This window comes from Bos indicus x Bos taurus, chromosome 1, assembly GCF_003369695.1.
Source record: "Bos indicus x Bos taurus breed Angus x Brahman F1 hybrid chromosome 1, Bos_hybrid_MaternalHap_v2.0, whole genome shotgun sequence".
Classification (NCBI taxonomy): domain Eukaryota; kingdom Metazoa; phylum Chordata; class Mammalia; order Artiodactyla; family Bovidae; genus Bos; species Bos indicus x Bos taurus.
The window spans coordinates 129,906,905-129,926,566 of record NC_040076.1 but is presented as its reverse complement, the minus strand read 5'-3'; the positions used below and the strand labels follow the sequence as shown (position 1 = coordinate 129,926,566).

General features: G+C 41.3%; 1 protein-coding gene across 5 annotated transcripts; it reads left to right on the top strand.

Moving 5' to 3' along the window:
- Positions 1-830: 830 nt before the first annotated feature.
- Positions 831-17,250, top strand: FAIM (Fas apoptotic inhibitory molecule). 5 transcript variants are annotated; one of them, XM_027545071.1, is made up of 6 exons: positions 831-999; positions 5,103-5,161; positions 6,484-6,616; positions 6,969-7,197; positions 12,051-12,100; positions 16,805-17,250. In XM_027545071.1, exons 2-6 carry the CDS (start codon positions 5,118-5,120, stop codon positions 16,952-16,954), a joined length of 606 nt encoding a protein of 201 aa, XP_027400872.1. In that variant the 5' UTR covers positions 831-999; positions 5,103-5,117; the 3' UTR covers positions 16,955-17,250. The 5 variants fall into 5 exon arrangements, with proteins under 5 accessions (XP_027400872.1, XP_027400891.1, XP_027400908.1 ...); XM_027545080.1 differs by lacking the exon at positions 831-999 and adding an exon at positions 1,691-2,195; XM_027545090.1 differs by lacking the exon at positions 5,103-5,161.
- The last annotated feature ends 2,412 nt before the right edge of the window (positions 17,251-19,662 follow it).

The following is a 19,662-nucleotide window of genomic DNA, read 5'->3' as shown; positions in this document are numbered from 1 at the left end:
TGCACTGTGCAGACGTGGGAGCTGCTACAGCGAGAACCAAGCGGCCATGGTCCTTGACTTCACAGACCTCAGCCTACTATTAAGCTGCGAGGGAGCCCTGCTCAGTCGCTTCAGCCCTGTGCGACTCTGTAGCCCGCCAGGCTCCTCTGTCCATGGGATTCTCCAGGAAAGAATACTGGAGTGGGTTGTGGTGCTTCCTCCAGGGGATCTTCCCAACCCAGGTTACCAACCTCATTGCTGGCGGATTCTTTACCGCTGAACCACCGGGGAAACCCTATTATGCTGTACATTCAACAAAGATTACACGAATACTTGCACAACTTGAACAGAACTGAGGAGAATTCCAGGTGTTGCAAGTCTTAGGATAGTTTTTCTTAAGAAATGACATTTGACCAACAATCCTAATCGCAATGGAGGTTAACTAAGAGAAGAGGCAGGGAGGAGAGTCCAGGTAAAGGGAAGAGCATCTGCAGAGGCCCTGGGGTGAAGGACTTCACCTCATTTGAGGATCTATCTCAAGGAAGCCAGGGGAGACCGGGGCAACATCATATATGGGGCCTCATGCCCATCCTAACGAGTCTTGATCTTTCTAGGAGTAATCAGAATCTTTACAGAGTTTCAAGGAGACAATGCCACGATCGGATTTACCTGCCCGTGGCTTCAGAGAAGGCAAGGTCTGGTTTTAAGTCCCCCGGGTTCGCTCCAGTGTCCAGACAGCGCCCGCTGTCAGCTGGTTCTTACGGAGGCGTCTCGGGGAGTAAGAGTGCAAAGCCGGCCGCGCGGACCGCGGGCGTGGGTTGGGTCGCCGCTCGGGGGAGGGGCGGGCGGCGGTCGGCGCTGGGCACCTCGGGGACCTGAAGCGCGACAAAGAGTCGGCGCGCTCGGAGCTCTGGCTTCCGCGGAGGCTGTGTCTGGTTCTCGGCGAAGGGCCTAGGAGGTCCAGTCGGCGGAACCCACCGGTCTCTGGGCCCAGACCCCCCAGAGGCCCACGGAGCCCAGGTGAGCCTCAAGTCCCAGGTGGGGCGGCCCGGCCGGCCCGGAAACCCCTGCGCGCAGCGCCGGGCGCCCCCGCCGCGGTGCGAGCAGCCGCCATCTCCGGGCTGCGGCGACGGCGGCGGCGGGTGTGCTGGGCCGTGGGCGGTGCCCTGGCGGCGGTGCGACCCCGCGGTGAGGCCTAGGCCCGCGCGGGAGGCGGGTAGGGGACTCCGGGCGTCTCCCAGAGACCCGGCCGGGCGGCGGTTTGCTACTGCCCGGCCAGGCCTTGGAACCCGCGGCTCCGGCCTCTGCCCGACTATAAATTCATTATTTGTCGCAGTCGGAAAAGTGGAGCAGACGTCACAGGGAAGGAAGCGCAGGAGCCGAACCTTCGCTCCCGGGGAGCACCGGGTTCACATTAAAGTGTCTTTCTTCCAGTCCCCTTTTCCCTGCAAAAATGAGCCAGCTGTATTTTTGCAGAACCCCTATCACAAAGTGCTGCAGCCTGGCTTCTTTGTCTTACCAATACATCCCACGCGTCTGCGCGCGGCTGATGTTTGTCTCCATCCTTTTTATTGGCTGCGAACCGGTGCTTTGGTGCCAGGTTTTCCGCGCCTGACCAGAGCTCCATGCTTGCTGAGTGACAGGACTGTGATTCACTCCACGGATTATCTTCACGATGGTGAACAAACAGGTGGTTTTCAGTTCTTAGCTATTACAAAAAACGATTCGTTGAGCGCTGTTCCGTCTGGTTTTTTGATTGTGTAGAGAGGCTTGTGGTACTCATTGCAAAATGCTCCTTGGAAAAGTTATTCGCGGTTTTTGTGCCTCACATTTGGGAACACCTGGCTCAGAGAGCTAACTGACAGACCTTGTTGGAGGTCCCAGTGCTGATCCTGCGGACACCGTCAACACCTCTTTGTTAAGTTTGTTCAATAGCTGGCCTTACCTAGAGCTTTGCTGAAAAGAACCTGAATACCTTAGTAATTTTTAAAACCGACTTAGGTTTAGCTTGGATAAACCATTACAGTCCCCCAGTACGATTAAACCTAAGTTAAAGCAAAATTCAAGCTGGGATTAGATAAATAGTGGAAACGTTGTAAAGTCCTACTCTGAAAAATGGATGTTGAGTTGGTAGGACAGGGATTTTTAATGATTATGCTGAGGGATGTGTCACTAGAGCCTCAAGAAACTTGCCGTGAAGACCTGTAAACGTTCAAGTAAGTGACATTGTCCTTATCAGTGAAAATAAATGGAATTTGTTTTTCCATCCGTTTTACTTACATTTTAAAACGTGTGTGCTGAAGTAGAGGGAATTTTTCTTTGTAATGATCATTTTCCAGTTTGGTCTCATGGTCCTGATAATTAAATGTATGTATAAGTTTTAAATGACAATGGATGAATTCCTTTCTCTCAAGTTTTAAAGCATAGGCTTCCTTGGTCTTCCCACCCATTTGGCAGGGCTAGGATCCTTTCTCTGGAGACTTTTTCTGGTTCTTTGTTGTTTAGCCCCTAAGTCGTGTCTGACACAGTTTTGAGACTTAGCGCGCCAGGCTTCTGTGTCCAAGGATTTTCCAGGCAAGAATACTGGAGTGGGTTGCCATTTCCTTCTCCAGGTGATCTTCCTGACCCGGGGATTTATGAACAGCACCACCCCAACATCCCAACCCACATCCCCCCACTCACCCCCACACCCCCAACTCCTGCCTTGGCAGACAGATTCTTTGCCTCTGAGCCACCTGGGTAGCCCTGTTCTGTTCTTTACTGCTTCCCTTTCCAAGGACAGTGCCATGGCTGTGCTGTAATCATCTTTTGTGTCTCCAGTCTCTCACTCTGAGCTTAGTGCCTGGTGTATGAGTGACTGACGACTGCTAGCGTGGCGGATGAATTTAGAATATGACAGTAGCTTAGAGATTTGTGTGACAGGTAAATTTATTATCCAAATGAGTAAGGTGGAAACCCGGGACATGGACAGCTGTGATCATCTCTTGGTCATAAGCGAAATCGTATTCCAAAAAACACTACTGGCAAGACACTCAGGTTGTTTTTTTTTTAGTTTTGTTGAGATATAATTCATATACCTTACAATTCACCCATCTAAAGGATACAATTCAATGGGTTTTTTGTGTATTACAGTATTAATTTTTAAAAGTTGTGATCAATATACGACATAAAAATTGCCATTTAAAAATGTCCAGTTCAGTGACATAAATGAACATAAAGTTCATTTATGATGTACAGCCATCACCACTATTTCCAAAACATTTTCAACACCTTCAACTGATACTCCCTAAATAAATGTTGAATGTATGAATGAATGTTGATAGTAGAGAGAAGTATATTTTATGTGACTTTGATTTCTAACCTCTCTTCTAATTTGTGTTGTCTTTTATGCTGTATATGAAATATAATTAAGAGGGTACTAAGCCTTATCTGGAGAAGGCAATGGCACCCCACTCCAGTACTCTTGCCTGGAAAATCCCATGGATGGAGGAGCCTGGTAGGCTGTAGTTCATGGGGTCGCTAAGAGTCAGACACGACTGAGTGACTTCACTTTCACTTTTCACTTTCATGCATTGGAGAAGGAAATGGCAACCCACTCCAGTGTTCTTGCCTGGAGAATCCCAGGGATGGGGGAGCCTGGTGGGCTGCTGTCTATGGGATCGCACAGAGTTGGACACAACTGAAGTGACTTAGTAGTAGTAATAAGCCTTATCTTAGTGTGGTAATACTTGAAATTCCTTAAAGTGAAAAACTGGGCAGTTCTTTCAAGTTTGTTGAATTACTGAACATTCTAGAGTCTCTAAAAGTTGTAGAGCAAAATCTGAGTGACGTCCCAAACTCTACTCTAATTTACAAAATACACGTACCCTAGGTTATATTATGCTATTTAGCTTACTCTATTGCTCTGTGTTCTTTTTGCTTTGATAGTTGCAGGATACCCTCCACTTTCATAGGAGGTATCCTAAGAGGTATATTTAAGACTAGAAAAATCCACAAATATATAAGGTGCTAATTTTTAAAAAGGGATTTATTTTAGGTACAATGTATTTTGAATCTTTAGTTTTTATTCTAAAATGTTTAGCTTTTTTTTGCCTGTTGGGTTGCTTTTATGGGTGCTAAGCTCTTCTTTAATATCTTTTAAAAAGCTATTTGTCACGTTTGGTTATTTCCAGACAAAAAAAGATTGGCAATCTCCCGTTTTTACAAGGAGAAAGCACCCTTGGACATCCATATGGAAAAGACTAGACTAGAGTAGGTCTTGGAAGCAAAAAAACAGTTGAATTTATTATTCGGTAGGTTTGACAGGGTACAATTGTTAATCCTAAATCTTCAAATGTGGATGGTTTCCTATGCATGTGAGTATTACATGTGCTTCTGATTTTTAGCATTATAGCCCAGATAATTACACAGGTGTTCTGGACTCTGGATTTGGCTTGGACTCTTCTGGTGACCTGAGCAACCGTATAACTTTTATAAATTCATTATTGGCACTAGTAAATTAAGTGGGTTTGAGTAAGTGGGCAAATTAAGTTTGCTCTTAGAAAGCAAACTAGTACATCCTTTGCTCCTTCCTGCAAGCTTAACATTTCTTTGAAGTTATCTTTAAAAAATTTTTTTAATTATGTATTATACCATAATACAACTTTCTAAATTTTAATATGAAGATTGAATTTTAAATTTGTTACTACCATGTAACATGGTGCCTCCAGAGGGCGTATTCTGTTTATCCTGGGGTTTTCTGTATTCCCTGACCTACTGCCTCTTATCCTTGGGACTTCTCAATCTGAGAAGCAAGGGACCCAGAGGACCTCTACGTCTCTTGCACCTCTGATGTGGTATGATACTTGAAATAAACTAGAGTTTATTCTCTTAGTTTTAGGAAATTATAAATCCATAACAGGGAAAAATATGACTGGCTGATTTGCATGATTTAATTTATTTCCCTGACAATTAGAGATTGCAATTCTATTGTATGTAAAAGCTGTTTCATCAGAAACTGCATGCATTTTAAGAAATGGATTGCAAAGTTAGAAAAACTCTCTGCACGTGTCATCTTTGTTGCTCTCAATCTTTCTTTGCTGCACTTCTGCTTTTTTCTTTCCTGGCTCCTAATTGGATTAAAGACTGTTTTGCCAACCATGGCATCTGGAGATGACAGTCCTATCTTTGAAGATGACGAAAGGTAAATGTCTTGCATTGTGATAAAACTGGATTATGAAGCTTTAAGGATGGGCTTTAATCATTCAGGAGAGTATCCAGGCTACTTTTTTGGAGAATACATTTTGTAATACTGCAGAATGCATAGTTGCTTCTCTGTGATTTCCAGCAAGGGTGGTGAACACCTGGCGTGGAGGTGGTCACCACTAACGAGGCATCCTTTCCCATAAAACCTGGATGTGAGGTCTGCACATCCCTCTCAGCACAAAATTCTTGGCAGTCACTTCCAAAATGATATAAAACCTATTTACTGTTTCTGGTTCAGAGCCTACAAAGAAGATCAGAGTGAATGAAGAGGAGGATGTGGTTAAGAGAATAGACTCTGGGACCAGACTCCTAAAATTATACCCTATCTGCCACTTACTGTCATTGTGATCTTAGACAAGCCTTTAGCCTCTCTGAGTCTCAGTTTCCTCATCTGTAAATAGAGAATAATAGTACCCCCCTCATGGTGAGGATTCTTTGAGTTAATGTGTGTAAAGCTCTTAGAACAGTGATTGGCACACAGTAAGTACTGAATAACTGTTAGCTATGAACATTACTGCTGTAATGTTACTTCTCTCAAAGCTAAAAATCTGTATCAGTATAAAAATATTACTTATATGTTATATATGCATTATATATAATATATATTTTATATTAAGACATTAATATAAAATACATGTTTAAGTTGTGCCAGAAACATCACAAGACAGAATTCTTTATATTTTTAATAAGATTTCCTGAAATAATGACAAGATTACTGTGTTCCATAATATTTTTGTATCTATTATGGAACATTTCTTCTATGACTTTTTTTCCTCAGTCTTAGTATTTTTAATTAGAACCTTTTTTGTTAAAATGAATCCCTAGTTATTGGTTCAAATATAAAAGGTTCTAAGAATTCTTGCTTTAGAGTGATAGGATCTGAAATGATAAAACCAAAATTAAATACTGTGCTTTTTAAATGACAGGAGGGAGGAGTAGAAACTTTTTACTGACCTTTCTGTGGCCAAGCTTAGAATACTGTCCTGGATAAACTGATTGATTCTTAATCCTATTACTATTAAGGTGACTTTGGAATTATCTGACTGTATACCCATAGATAGTAATTTCATCTTAAAAGAAGAATGCATAACAGGGTGAAAATAGTTACATGGATTGTAAGTAGGCTTTCTTAGCTTATATCACTTTAATATTTTGTAATTTTAGGGCTTTTTAAGATCTGATATTTTCATCTTGGAAGGATTAACTGGTTATTCTGTTACTGTTTTTGCCTATTATAATTGCTTAATTTTATTCCCTTAGCCCTCCTTACAGCCTGGAAAAAATGACAGATCTTGTAGCTGTTTGGGAAGTTGCTTTAAGTGATGGAGTCCATAAAATTGAATTTGAACATGGGACCACATCAGGCAAACGAGTGGTGTATGTAGATGGGAAGGTAGGAAAAAATGGTACTTTGTGAAATATAGTGTACAGAGAAGCTCGATTTTGCTAATGTATATTCATCCACTGTGAATTCAGTGCTTTTCCCTTACAGTGGTTATATGTATATTGGCTTGTATCATTTTGCCATAAAAAGCAGACTAGTAATAGTTGTGGAATTCATAGACTATAACATCTAATATTTAACTTTAAAATGCCTTTATTTTCTAAAATCTTTGTATCATGAAGTAATAAAATCACATCTAAATAGCATTGCCATTTATTCCCTTTAATTATATTATTTCCAAAGTTAAACATTAAATTTTCTCCCATTTGTATGTTTTTAACTTCCGTATTTTATTACTTAGGAAGTGATAAGAAAAGAATGGATGTTCAAATTGGTGGGCAAAGAAACCTTCTGCGTTGGAGCTGCAAAGACAAAAGCAACCATAAATATCGATGCTGTCAGTGGTTTTGCTTATGAATATACTCTGGAAATTAATGGGAAAAGTCTCAAGAAGTATATGGAGAACAGATCAAAAACCACCAATACTTGGGTATTACATTTGGATAGTGAGGACTTTAGAGTTGTGTTAGGTAAGTGAAAGCCATTTCTGCAGAATTCGTTGGCTTTTTATGATAGCTGTTTACTTCAGTTCCTCTAACTCTCCAGACCTTTCATGGGAGCTTTGAATAGGAGAGTGGTACGTGCAGGTGTGTTTCTCATGTGTCCTCTGGGAATGAAGTATTTGTTGAATTGACCAATTTATACGGAAAATGTGAGAGCCAGATTTTATAGTGGTAGATTTGAAAATTATAAACTTGGGTTTAAAAAGAGAAATATTGATGTAGACATTTAATTTGTCATTATTTGATATTTCTCTTCAAAAGAATGTCTGAAGGCAGTTGGAAATTTAAGGTTTATCAGAAAGAAGGGAATTTTTCTCTAGGTTTAGGACTACAGCAGATCAAAATAATCAACGTCCAGGTAAAGTAGATTAAAAAATAAAAAGTAAGCCATTGATCCTTAAGCTAAGTTCTATTGTTACAGATTGCCATTTGTGTTCTTGATTTCACTCAGCCTACAAAACTTGAAAGACAAGCATTTGCTACCTTTGTTTATTACTGGTTACTCCTAGTATTTTCTGCTTCTCATATCACTGAAAGTGAAAGTGTTAGTCACTCAGTGGTGTCCAACTATTTGCAAACCTACCAGGCTTCTCTGTCCATGGAATTCTCCAGGCAAGAATCCTGGAATGGGTTGCCATTCCCTTCTCCAGGGGATCTCCCCAATCCAGGGATTGAACGCAGGTCTCCAGCATTGCAGGTGGATTCTTTACCGTATGAAGTAGCCTCCAATCACTAAGAGTTACCAGGGAATCCAACATTATGTAGATCACCTCATTGATTTATTGATTGATTTAGATAATACTGAGAACCTCATAAATGGCAGCTTATGTACTAGGCCTTGAAGACACGTAAATGAAGAGACTATCCATGTCTTTTAAGAGAGTATAGTTTAATTGAATGCTAGAAAAATTTTTTAAGAATGAAAAATACTTATCAAGTAATAAATGCACATGGTTGAAAAAAACAAACCAAAAAAAGAAAACCCTCTTGTATGGTTTATTTATTAAAGAAATTGGGTCAGATTTTTTTTGAAGAGGAGAGGATATGTTCTGAATTTTGTGGATTCCATTCCTGTGATATTCTTCTATTAGTATTTCCTGCAAGTTGGTATTTGAAGAATTGATCAAATTTAAGGTTTTTTTATTTTTCAGGTAAGACATTATATTTATTCTATCAAGAGGCACATGGTTTTGCTTTGTCTAATTTTTTGATATTGGCACCACTAATACCTAAGTGTCTATATCCATTAATTCATTGGCAGATGGATTCATTAATTCATTAATTCATTGGCAGATGGATTCATTCATTCATTCATTCATTGGCAGATGGATATATTCTGATTCCATCATTTCTTGTTCGTTAGCTGGAGCGCTCATACAGTGAGAAACTTCCTGTTGTCTACTATTTAGTTACACAGAGGCACATTTTGTATGACAAATGTAGGATCACAGCTTATTTTCCCTTAACTACGAGTTTTCAAGATATTAAATTGATTCCTTTTTCTTTCCTAAAGGTGATCATTTAGGTTTTTTTTTTTTTTAATCATTGGGCTTCCCAAATAACTTGTGGATTTAAACAAATTGCAGTGTTTCAGTACACTGCAATTATTATCCTTACTGATGCTCAAATTGTCCCATTTTTGGCCATTGTAGTGCTCCTTAGATCGGCTCCTGAGTCAAGGGAACTGTGTACATTCATAGGTAGATAGATATCGGGAGGAACGGGGAAGAGAGAGAGACTTTATCAAAAAATAAAATAGCTTATGAGTTCATACTGATGCTTATAATTCAAATTCCAGGATACCAGTTTTTTTAATTTAATCTCCTCTAATATCTTTATGTTCCTTCTTCCACACTGAGAATCCTTCTTCTCAGGGACACAGAGGATGATGCAAATAGAATATAATTACTTATTTCCTTTGTGCCATAATTATGTACATACTAATCTCAGTTAACAACAGAAATACTCTACCACCATTAATACAGTGACTGCCCCAAATTTGTCTTCCTTGGTGGCTCAGTGGTAAAAAATCTGCCTGCAATGCAGAGCCACTGGAGACACAGGTTGGATCCCTGGGTTGGTAAGATCTCCTTGAGGAGGGCATGACATCCCACTCCAGTATTGCCTGGAGAATCACATGGACAGAAGAGCCTGGCAGGCTACAGTTCGGTCACTAAGAGTCAGACACCACTGAAGCGACTTAGCAAGTACGCTTGCGCACAATTTAAAACAACTTTTTGCATATCATTTTCCAACTGTACTGCGTCTACATTGTCAGAACATACAGCTGTTATATACTATGCCAGGCTGCCATTGGGTGGCCACTCCCATATCTCCTGGACCCTCTGCCTTTCTCTCCGTGCCTCTAGCCCAGCTCAAAGTCCTTTCTCCACTCTCCAAGTGAGGCTTCTGTCTCAACGTGCAGGGAGAAAAGACTCTGTTCCTGGAGTAGATGGCTTGTCAGATGGCACCTCATCCTTGAACCCCAGGCAGCCTTTGACCCCCAGACTCCTTGTAAACACAGGTCCTGCTTCTCTCTAGTCTTTGTTATAACAACCAAAGCTTGTCTTCTGGCTGCTTGATGACTATAGTCTTCTCTCCTGACACTCCGGGGGACCCTGACATTCACAAGTGGTTCTGGGGATCCTCCCCAAAATGCACATATGTCTGTCTGTGCACATGGCATGCATATAACTCAGTTGGTAAAGAATCCACCTGCGATGCAGGAGACCCCAGTTTGATTCCCTGGTCAGGAAGATCCACTGGAGAAGGGGTAGGCTACCCACTCCAGCATTCTTGGGCTTCCCTTATGGCTCAGCTGGTAAAGAATCTGCCAGCAATGCAGGAGAACTGGGTTCAATCCCTGGGTTGGGAAGATCCTCTGGAGAAGGGAAAGGCTACCCACTCCAGTATTCTGGCCTAAGAATTCCATGGTATAGTCCATGGGGTCACAAAGAGTCAGACAGGACTGAGTGACTTTCACTTTCCCTGGAGTGAACTGTGGCCACTTAGCTAATGCCCAAGTGTATCATGGCAACATTTTGCTCTATTGTGTCAGCACTGTACTCAGCACAGTCCATCAAATACTATATTTTTTATTATGATTCTATAACTTTTCCCCAAAGTGAAATCATAACAAAATGAATAGATTATTGTACTCTTCAGTATGAAATTTACGGAGAAGGCAATGGCACCCCACTCCAGTACTCTTGCCTAGAAAATCCTATGGATGGAGGAGCCTGGTAGGCTGCAGTCCATGGGGTCACTAAGAGTTGGACACGACTGCGCGACTACACTTTCACTTTTCACTTTCATGCATTGGAGAAGGAAATGGCAACCCACTCCAGTATTCTTGCCTGGAGAATCCCCAGGATGGCAGAGCCTGGTGGGCTGCCATGTATGGGATTGCACAGAGTCAGACACGACTAAAGTGACTTAGAGGCAGCAGCAGCAGCAGCAGTGTGAAATTTAAGGCTAAATTGCTGTCTGTCTATATGAATGCTATGCAGCCTTTTCTGTGGTTTCTTTGTGCCGTCGTCCAGGTGGGTTAGTATGAGAGGCAGGGAGAATCATCTAGTCTCTTGATGTTAAAGAAAATTTGGGGAAGGACAAATTAGGAGTTTGGGATTAACAGACGCACACTGCATATATAAAATACATCACCAACAAGGACCTATTGTATAGATCAAGGAACTCTATTCAGTATTTTGTAATAATCTATAAGGGTAAAGACCCTGAAAAAGGAAAGCAATATTGGCTACAATCCAAAAAATAAAAATGAAAAATTAAAGGGATAAGGTCAAATATTATATTACTTGAAATATGTAAATTTTGAAAAAGTCCATGGCACTCTTTAATTTGCTAAAATATATTGATACCCTAAATGGAAACATACTGTAATCCTCAGTCAGTTCAGTTCAGTTCAGTCACTCAGTCATGTCCCACTCTTTGCGACCCCATGAATCGCAGCACACCAGGCCTCCCTGTCCATCACCAACTCCCGGAGTTCACTCAAACTCACGTCCATCAAGTCAGTGATGCCATCCAGCCATCTCATCCTCTGTCGTCCACTTCTCCTCCTGCCCCCAATCCCTCCCAGCATCAGAGTCTTTTCCAATGAGTCAACTCTTCGCATGAGGTGGCCAAAGTATTGGAGTTTCAGCTTTAGCATCATTCCTCCAATGAACACCCAGGGCTGCTCTCCTTTAGGATGGACTGGTTGGATCTCCTTGCAGTCCAAGGGACTCTCAAGAATCTTCTCCAACACCACAGTTCAAAAGTATCAATTCTTCGGCGCTCAGCTTTCTTCACAGTCCAACTCTCGCATCCATACATGACCACTGGAAAAACCATAGCCTTGACTAGACAGACCTTTGTTGGCAAAGTAATGTCTCTGCTTTTGAATATGCTATCTAGGTTGGTCATAACTTTTCTTCCAAGGAGTGTATAAACCCTTCTTTGATTCAATACCAGACCTTAGAAATTTAATTAAGACACTTCAGGTGATGTTTAAGAAAAAGGACATTCTCATATGGAAACGTCTCTTGTTACATTCATTTGTCTGCATCCTCCTTTATAGATTTTCTGTAACAAATCTTCATCAGTATATATCATAATTTTGTCTTAAAAGAGTGGTTTCATTTTGATTTTGTCTCTAAACAAAAAAACACAATTTCTTCAAATTTGGAAGAATTTCAAAGCCATGAAAAGTTAGTGGAGTTTTCAAAATCCAGTGTATCAAAGTTTTCTTAAAATAATAAAGAATTAACTTTATCTTTAAATCCCAGGTTATAATTTTTTGTAATCGGTTACTTTTACAGAGAAAGACACTCTGGATGTGTGGTGCAATGGTAAAAAAATGGAGACAGCGGTAAGTTGATCATTTGATCACTGTCACCATGTGCATGAGCGACCAGTGAAACGTTGCTGTGTTTCCTAACGATGCAGATATTTATAATTAATGAAGGTCCTTTTGGTTAAAAACAAAAGAGATGAAGTAATCCTGACTCCAGAATCTGAAGCCCTTTCCTGCGCAGTGCCTGGGGTAGTGAGAGTTTGGAAACAACTCATCTGGTGATTGGCACCAGCCTTGGACCCTGCTTGTCCTTTCCTGGACGATCCTCTATCCTAAAAAGATCTAGCCCACATTTTAAAACTTCCTTCCCAAAGGTTGCATCCTCTTGTGTTTATCCTGGTTAAAGTGGTGCTTTATACTACTGTTTCTCAAATTTGCATGCACAGAATCATCTCAGATCTTGCTAAAATCATATTCTAACATGTCCTCAGGTGATGCCCAAGTTGCTGGCCCATGGTCACACTCTGAATAGGAAAGCTTTACACCATACACTCAAAACAGATGGTACTTTCTAAAAGCAAAGGTTGTGAAAAGAAATGAAGCACACATGTCAGATGAGACAAAGGTAAACAGGAAAGGGCACTGTCACAAACCCCAGAAGACAAATGGAATTTGTAGAGTAGCAGTGCTGAGAGGCTGCCCCGCTCGTTGTAGCTGAGAAAACCCTAGTGTGTTGGACTTTTGCTGCCTTGCACTGTTATGGCTGTGGTGGGATAAGTATAGATGTGAATTTCAAGTAGGTAGGATATAATCATGGTGTGCACAGCACATGGAGGAAGTGAGGCAGAGGAGACAGTCCTGGACACCAGGCAGTGTGGGCCTAGGAACTGGAATCACTGGGGGGAAATATCCATGTGTTATGGGATCAGCTGGCAAGTAGGGCATACCATCCTGGGTGTCCCCTTTCGTGCTGACTTCAGTTGTGACACCAGAGCTAGAGATGATGAAAAGCATGAGAAGCTCTCTTTGCCGGCATACTGTAGCTAGCTACCCATTGTGGTTGCTGCTATTACCTTCTTTATCTGTTGTAGGTCTGGGAGGGTGAGGAGAAGTCCTTGGAGGGAAGGCCTGGAATGAATTTATTCAGTAGACAAGCTAGAATCTGCTGGGTCTTGCAACTGCTTCTAAGGAAGTGCACAAGCCAGAAATCAAAAGTTACAAAGATTAATGTGTTTCTGTTTCTTAATCCTGATATTAATTCTTAAAGGGAAATGCAACCAGGGTTCACTCAAAATTGAATGTCAGCATTTGAGCCACCCTCCGGTTCCATCTACCCATTGAGACTTTTATGCAGAGAGGCTTAGTGAGCTCTTCAATATTTTAGGGCCTGTTTTGGACCAGATTCAGTTACCATTAACATGGATTGGGTGCCCGATGCCATACCTGGTGGTCCTTTCTGTTCTTTCTGTCCTACCATGGAAATTTCTAGATGAAGAGTCAGCAGTTTGGGGTCACATTCCCTCCAACCCTCCAGGAATTCTCCTGTGCAAAAGTAGCATTGTTTCAAGAATGTGGTTGTAAATAAGCAAGAAGTTGAAATAATATTCATCCACAATGTCTTTGTTCCTAACTGACAAGAAGCCACAAGTGTTTGGACAATACCTCTCTCACCCAGTTGTCTCCTCCTTGTAACTGCAGCCTAGTTGGCAAGGTAGTTTTGGCAGCTCTGTGTCAGGCAGCCTTCCCCAGCACTATGCACACCTGCTCTCGTTGCCTGTGAACTGCAGCTTTTTTTCTCCATTTCCTTTTCATCTCAAAGCATCATGACCAGATTATGTATCTGTCAGATTGCCAAGAAGCAATTTACAAGGATTGTATCACTCAAACCTTGCTCTTCTCTCTAAATTGATTTTGACAGAAGTATGCCCTAAAGGCTTTTTGCAAAGCTCAATGTGAAAAGGGCTAAAAGAATACACTGGACTCCAGGATCAGCACCCTACCCCCAGTCCTTGTGGTGGTCAGTACACATCCGTGTTGGCCAGATTCTTCCCAGAGAAAAACAAAAAGCTTCCCTCTCTGATGCCTCCTGTGCTTTCTCTGGTTAGATAATGTTAGCAACGGGACGGGGCCTTGCTCTGTCTGCTTTGGCTGCCAGGAAGCTCATAGCCAAGTTGTACATCTGATAGTGCTTCTTTTGCTTCTTGGCATAATTCATTTTTATCCTCTAAGCCTCATGCTCTTCCTTACTTTTCTGTGCTCCTTGGCCCCTATCTTTTTACTCTAAATCAGTGCTGTTCAACAGAAATATACTATGAGCCACAGATACGAGCATCATATATAACTTCTAATAACCACATTTCGAAAGTCTTATGGTGAAGTTCTTCTTAATAAAAATTTAAGTCACTGTATCAAAAATATTATTTAAAATGTAATAAATATATAAATTTTCCAATGAATTTTTTTTTAACCATTCTTTGTTTCATACTAAGTCTTCCAAATCCACTGTATATTTTCCCCTATAATAGTGTATCTCATTTCAGACACACCACATTCCATGCGTGATTGCCACCTGTGGCCAAGGGCTGTTGTACCATATGCAGCAAGTCTAGACTCAGTTCAGTTCAGTTGCTCAGTCGTGTCCAACTTTTTGTGACCCCATGGACTGCAGCACGCCAGGCTTCCCTGTCCATCACCAACTCCCGGAGCTTACTCAAACTCATGTCCCTTGAGTCGGTGATGCCATCCAACCATCTCATCCTCTGTCATCCCCTTCTCCTTCTGCCTTCAATCTCTCCCAGCATCAGGGTCTTTTCCAATGACTCAGTTCTTCGCATCAGGTGGCCAAAGTATTGGAGTTTCAGCTTTAGCATCAGTCCTTCCAATGAATATTTAGGATGGATTTCCTTTAGGATTGACTGGTTTGATCTCCTTGCAGTCCAAGGGACTCTCAAGAGTCTTCTCCAACACCACAGTTCAAAAGCATCAATTCTTCACCACTCAGCTTTCTTTCTAGTCCAACTCTCACATCCATACATGACTACTGGAAAAACAATAGCTTTGAGTAGACGGACCTTTGTTGGCAAAGTAATGTTTCGACTTTTTAATTTGTTGTCTAGCTTGGTCATAGCTTTTCTTCCAAGGAGGAAGTGTCTTTTAATTTCATGGCTGCAGTCACCATCTGCAGTGATTATTTTGGAACCCAAGAAAATAAAGTCTGTCACTGTTTCCATCGTTTCCCCATCTATTTGCCATGAAGTAATGGAACTGGATGCCATGATCTTACTTTTCTGAATGTTGAGTTTTAAGCCAACTTTTTCATACTCCTCTTTCACTCTCATCAAGAGGCTCTTTAGTTCTTCACTTTCTGTCATAAGTGTGGTGTCATGTGCATATCTGAGGTTATTGATATTTCTCCCAGCAATCTTGATTCCAGCTTGTGCTTCATCTAGCCCAACATTTCACATGACCTACCCTCATATGTGTTAAATAAGCAGGGTGACAATATACAGCCTTGACATACTGCTTTCCCTATTTGGAACCAGTCTGTTGTTCTATGTCCAGTTCTAACTGTTGCTTCTTGACCTGCATACAGATTTCTCAGGAACCAGGTCAGGTTGTCTGGTATTCCCATCTCTTTCAGAATTTTCCAGTTCGTTGTGATCCACACAGTCAAAGGCTTTGGTGTAGTCAGTAAAGCAGATGTTTTTCTGGAACTCTCTTGCTTTTTCAATGATCCAGTGGATGTTGGCAATTTGATCTCTGGTTCCTCTGGCTTTTCTAAATCCAGCTTGAACATCTGGAAGTTCATGGTTCACATACTGTTGAAGCCTGACTTGGAAAATCTTGAGCATTACTTTGCTAGCATGCAAGATGAGAGAAATTTGTGTGGTAGTTTGAACATTCTTTGGCATTGCCTTTCTTTGGGATTGGAATGAAAACTGACCTTTTCCAGTCCTGTTGCCATTGCTGAGTTTTCCAAATTTGCTGGCATATTGAGTGCATCATTTTCATAGCATCATCCTGTAGGATTGAAATAGCTCAACTGGAATTCCATCACCTCCACTAGCTTTGTTTGTAGTGATGCTTCGTAAGGCCCACTTGACTTTGCGTTCCAGGATGTCTGGCTCTAGGTGAGTGATCACACCATCGTGGTGATCTGGCTCACGAAGATCTTTTTGTATAGTTCTTCTGTGTATTCTTGCACCCTCTTCTTTCAATAGTGTTAGGTTTTATGTTATTTATGTTGTTATTTATTGTAAGCCACCTATAGCCTGAGGAATCTGATTTTTAGAGTGGCGAAGAACACTCCATCCCTTATTGAGTGGGGTCTTCAGCAAGTTATTTAATGACTGTGTGCCTGTTTCCTCATGTATAAAATGTTGATAATTATACTCCAATCAGGTTATTGTGAGGATGCCATAAAGCAATGCATGTAAACCATTCTTTGTATAGAAGGAATCACAAATTTCCTATCATTTTTACTTTTGAAAAGTCTGTATTATCTGCATAGTATATGTTATAGTCACATAGCCATGAGATATACTTTTTTTTTTCCTCTGAAACAAGATTCTTAAAGACTATAGTGGTACAAATAAAAGACTTTGAATTTATAACTTAGACCTTAAAACACCTAAAAATAAGCTTATAATTTTAATTTTGCAAAGCTTACCATTGAGCTAACATGTACTTCATCATGCCTCCCTTTCTTGGTGATGTTAATGCTCTGGACAAAGATAAATGTTTCTGGAACACTAATTCCTCCTACTTTTGTTTGCCTAGGGTGAGTTTGTAGATGATGGGACTGAAACTCACTTCAATATTGGGAATCATGACTGTTACATAAAGGCTGTCAGTAGCGGCAAGCGGAAAGAAGGGATTATTCATAGTCTCATTGTGGATAACAGAGAAATCCCAGAGATTGTTGAATGACTTCATGTTAATGAATTTTAATCTTAAGAAGTAAAGATCAGGACTTTTAAATTACTGTGGTAATTAAATATGTTCAGCATGTACTTTTCAGTACATCTAGTCACCCTGTTTTTTAGTTTCTTGAAAGTAGTATTTTAAGTATCAGGAAAAAAAATATGTATCATGAAAATTGCAATTTATTTTGTAAATAATGTAAAATGTTTTAAAGTCAAATGGAAAATAAGATATGGACCAAAAAATCACTACTGTTTCATAGGAGCAACTTTTAGTATAATAAACACTATAAAGTAACATCAGTGCTGCTTGATTTGTCTTTCTTGAAATGGATGTCTTTGTATATATTTTTTTTAAATGTATTTCTGACCAATGTACTCACTTTAAACTTGTTTTGTTGTTTTTATTTTTGGGCCGCCCTGTGTCTTCATTGCTGTGTGTGGGCTTTCTCTAGTTGTGATGAGCAGGGGCTGCTCTTCATTATGGTGCACAGGCTTCTCATTGCAGTGGCTTCTCTCATGGAGCACAGACTCTAGAGCAAGGGTTTGAGGCAGGAGACAGTGGGTCTCTGGGTAAAACTGAGCCTTTGTTCTCACCCAGATACTCCAAGGACAAAGCTAGTGGTAGAAGCTGAGTTCTGCTAAAGCAAAGAGATAAGGTGCCTACTCCTGAGGTCAAGGAAGACTTCCCTGTCTCTACATGCTCAGGAAGTCTTCTTGAGAATCGAAAAGTAAGGGGACCCCACTCCATAATCAGTGTAGATATGCAGCCATAGGCTTCTACAGTGGGATCCTTCTTTGCAAAAAGTTGTGCATACATCTTGGGGAAGATCTATGGACCACTCAGGTGTGAAAAGAGAAACAATTGGCCAAGAGTAAGCAAAGACCCAGAAGGACTGTCCTCATAAGTGCATGACGTCACCTCAGTACTGTGCTGCTCCTCCTCACTCAGGACACCTGCATTTCTCTCCAGGTGTGTTTCCGCCTAGTGTCTGATGCACTGCACTCCCTGTTAGAGAGGCTGCCCATATCCTTTCTCTTGGGTGTGTATCTCTGCCCTGCTTCTGAGTTGGATAAACAAACTGGTTTCCTGTGTGCTCTCCCATACATTGTGCTGTGCCTCTAATAATAAACTTTGTACCTGTTTTTACAGTTTTTGCCTCCTTGAAACATTCTTGCTTTCTAATAGGGGCAAAAACCAGGGTCAGTTTGCTTCTAGCCCCGAGTCCCTGGTGGTCTAATGGGTAGCCTCTTGGTCTTCTTTCAGGCTACTCGGGTTTAATTCCTGGGCAGGGAACTAAGATCTCTCCTCAGGACCATTCACTGCTCTCCCACCGAGATCAGGCTCAGTAGTTGTGGTGCTCGGGCTTTGTTGCTCCATGGCATGTGGGATCTTCCCAGACCAGGGATCAAATCCATGTCCCCTGCCTTGGCAAGTAGATTTGTAACCACTGGACCACCAGGGAACTCTTCTTTGTATGTTTTTAACCTGTGCAGATAGATTGTCTAGTTTAAAGCAGTTGTTGTTCAATGATATTAACTTAACTGGAGAAAATGAGAAATTTCCAGAAATTTAAGGAAATGTCAAATAGAGTAACATAAAAATTTAATCAAGAATTCGTTCAGTTCAGTCGCTCAGTTGTGTCTGAGTCTTTGTGACCCCATGAACCACAGCATGCCAGGCCTCCCTGTCCATCACCAACTCCCGGAGTCCACCCAAACCCATATCCATCGAGTTTGTGATGCCATCCAACCATCTAATCTCATCCTCTGTCGTCCCCTTCTCCTCCTGCCCTCAATCTTTCCCAGCTTCAGGGCCTTTTAGGTTTCTGAAAATGTAATTGTTTTTGTTTCGTCACCACGAGGCCAAAAAAAAGCAAAAAGAGGAAGAAGCAAAGCTTCTTTACAGCAGACAGCATCAGTTGCATCATCAGGCAGTAAAAAGTCAGAGTTGAATGCTTGTGTGGAGGTAGCACCAGTGTTAACATTTTGTGAAAGAAACAGGCCCACCCAGGCAGACTCACACAGTCTACTCATCTCTGAAGTCCTTTCAACGCAGGACAGTTTAATAGTAGAGCCTTTTATTAGGGTATTTCATGTCTATTATCAAATGGGGATCCTCCATGAGAGGGAGAATACTCCATTTTCTAGATTTGTTCTGTCCTCTACAGTAGCCATTAGTCATGTAACTATTCAAGTTAAATTAATTGAAATACAATCAAAAACTCAATTCCTTTATCACACTGACCACATTTCAGGTCCTCAGCAGTCACACAAAGATAGCAGCTACCACGGTGGACAAACAGAACATTTCGATCATCACACCAAGTTCAACTGAACAGCACTGGCCTAGAGACAATTTCTCAAATTTAGTGAGCTGTTTTGTATTTGCACAGTCAGGGTTTAAGTCCGGGTTTTTCGAATGCTAAACCCCATTACCTTTGCTACTGTCTCTCTGCCACTCATTATTTCTAAGAGATGTGTGGCGGAACAGAAGTACAACCATGCTCTAACATAAGGCAGAGAAACTGAAAACCATCCTCCTGCTTTTCTCATGCCACCCCACGCTTTCCTTCACTGCCACTTAAAGACGAGGAGATGAACTAAGAGGGACGCTTCTGAGGCTTTTTAAACTCATTTTGCATTTGCTGTTAAGTGTTCTGGTGTGGTGGTTTTCATTTCCCTTGAATAAAGGGAGTCTTTTAATGGCCATAT

Bases quoted from the DNA above. Each gene is read 5' to 3' on its own strand.
- FAIM (XM_027545071.1), top strand. From the start codon at position 5,118: ATGGCATCTGGAGATGACAGTCCTATCTTTGAAGATGACGAAAG. The intron at 5,162-6,483 runs GTAAATGTCTTG...TTATTCCCTTAG, and splicing joins ATCTTTGAAGATGACGAAAG to CCCTCCTTACAGCCTGGAAA. The intron at 12,101-16,804 runs GTAAGTTGATCA...TTGTTTGCCTAG, and splicing joins GTAAAAAAATGGAGACAGCG to GGTGAGTTTGTAGATGATGG.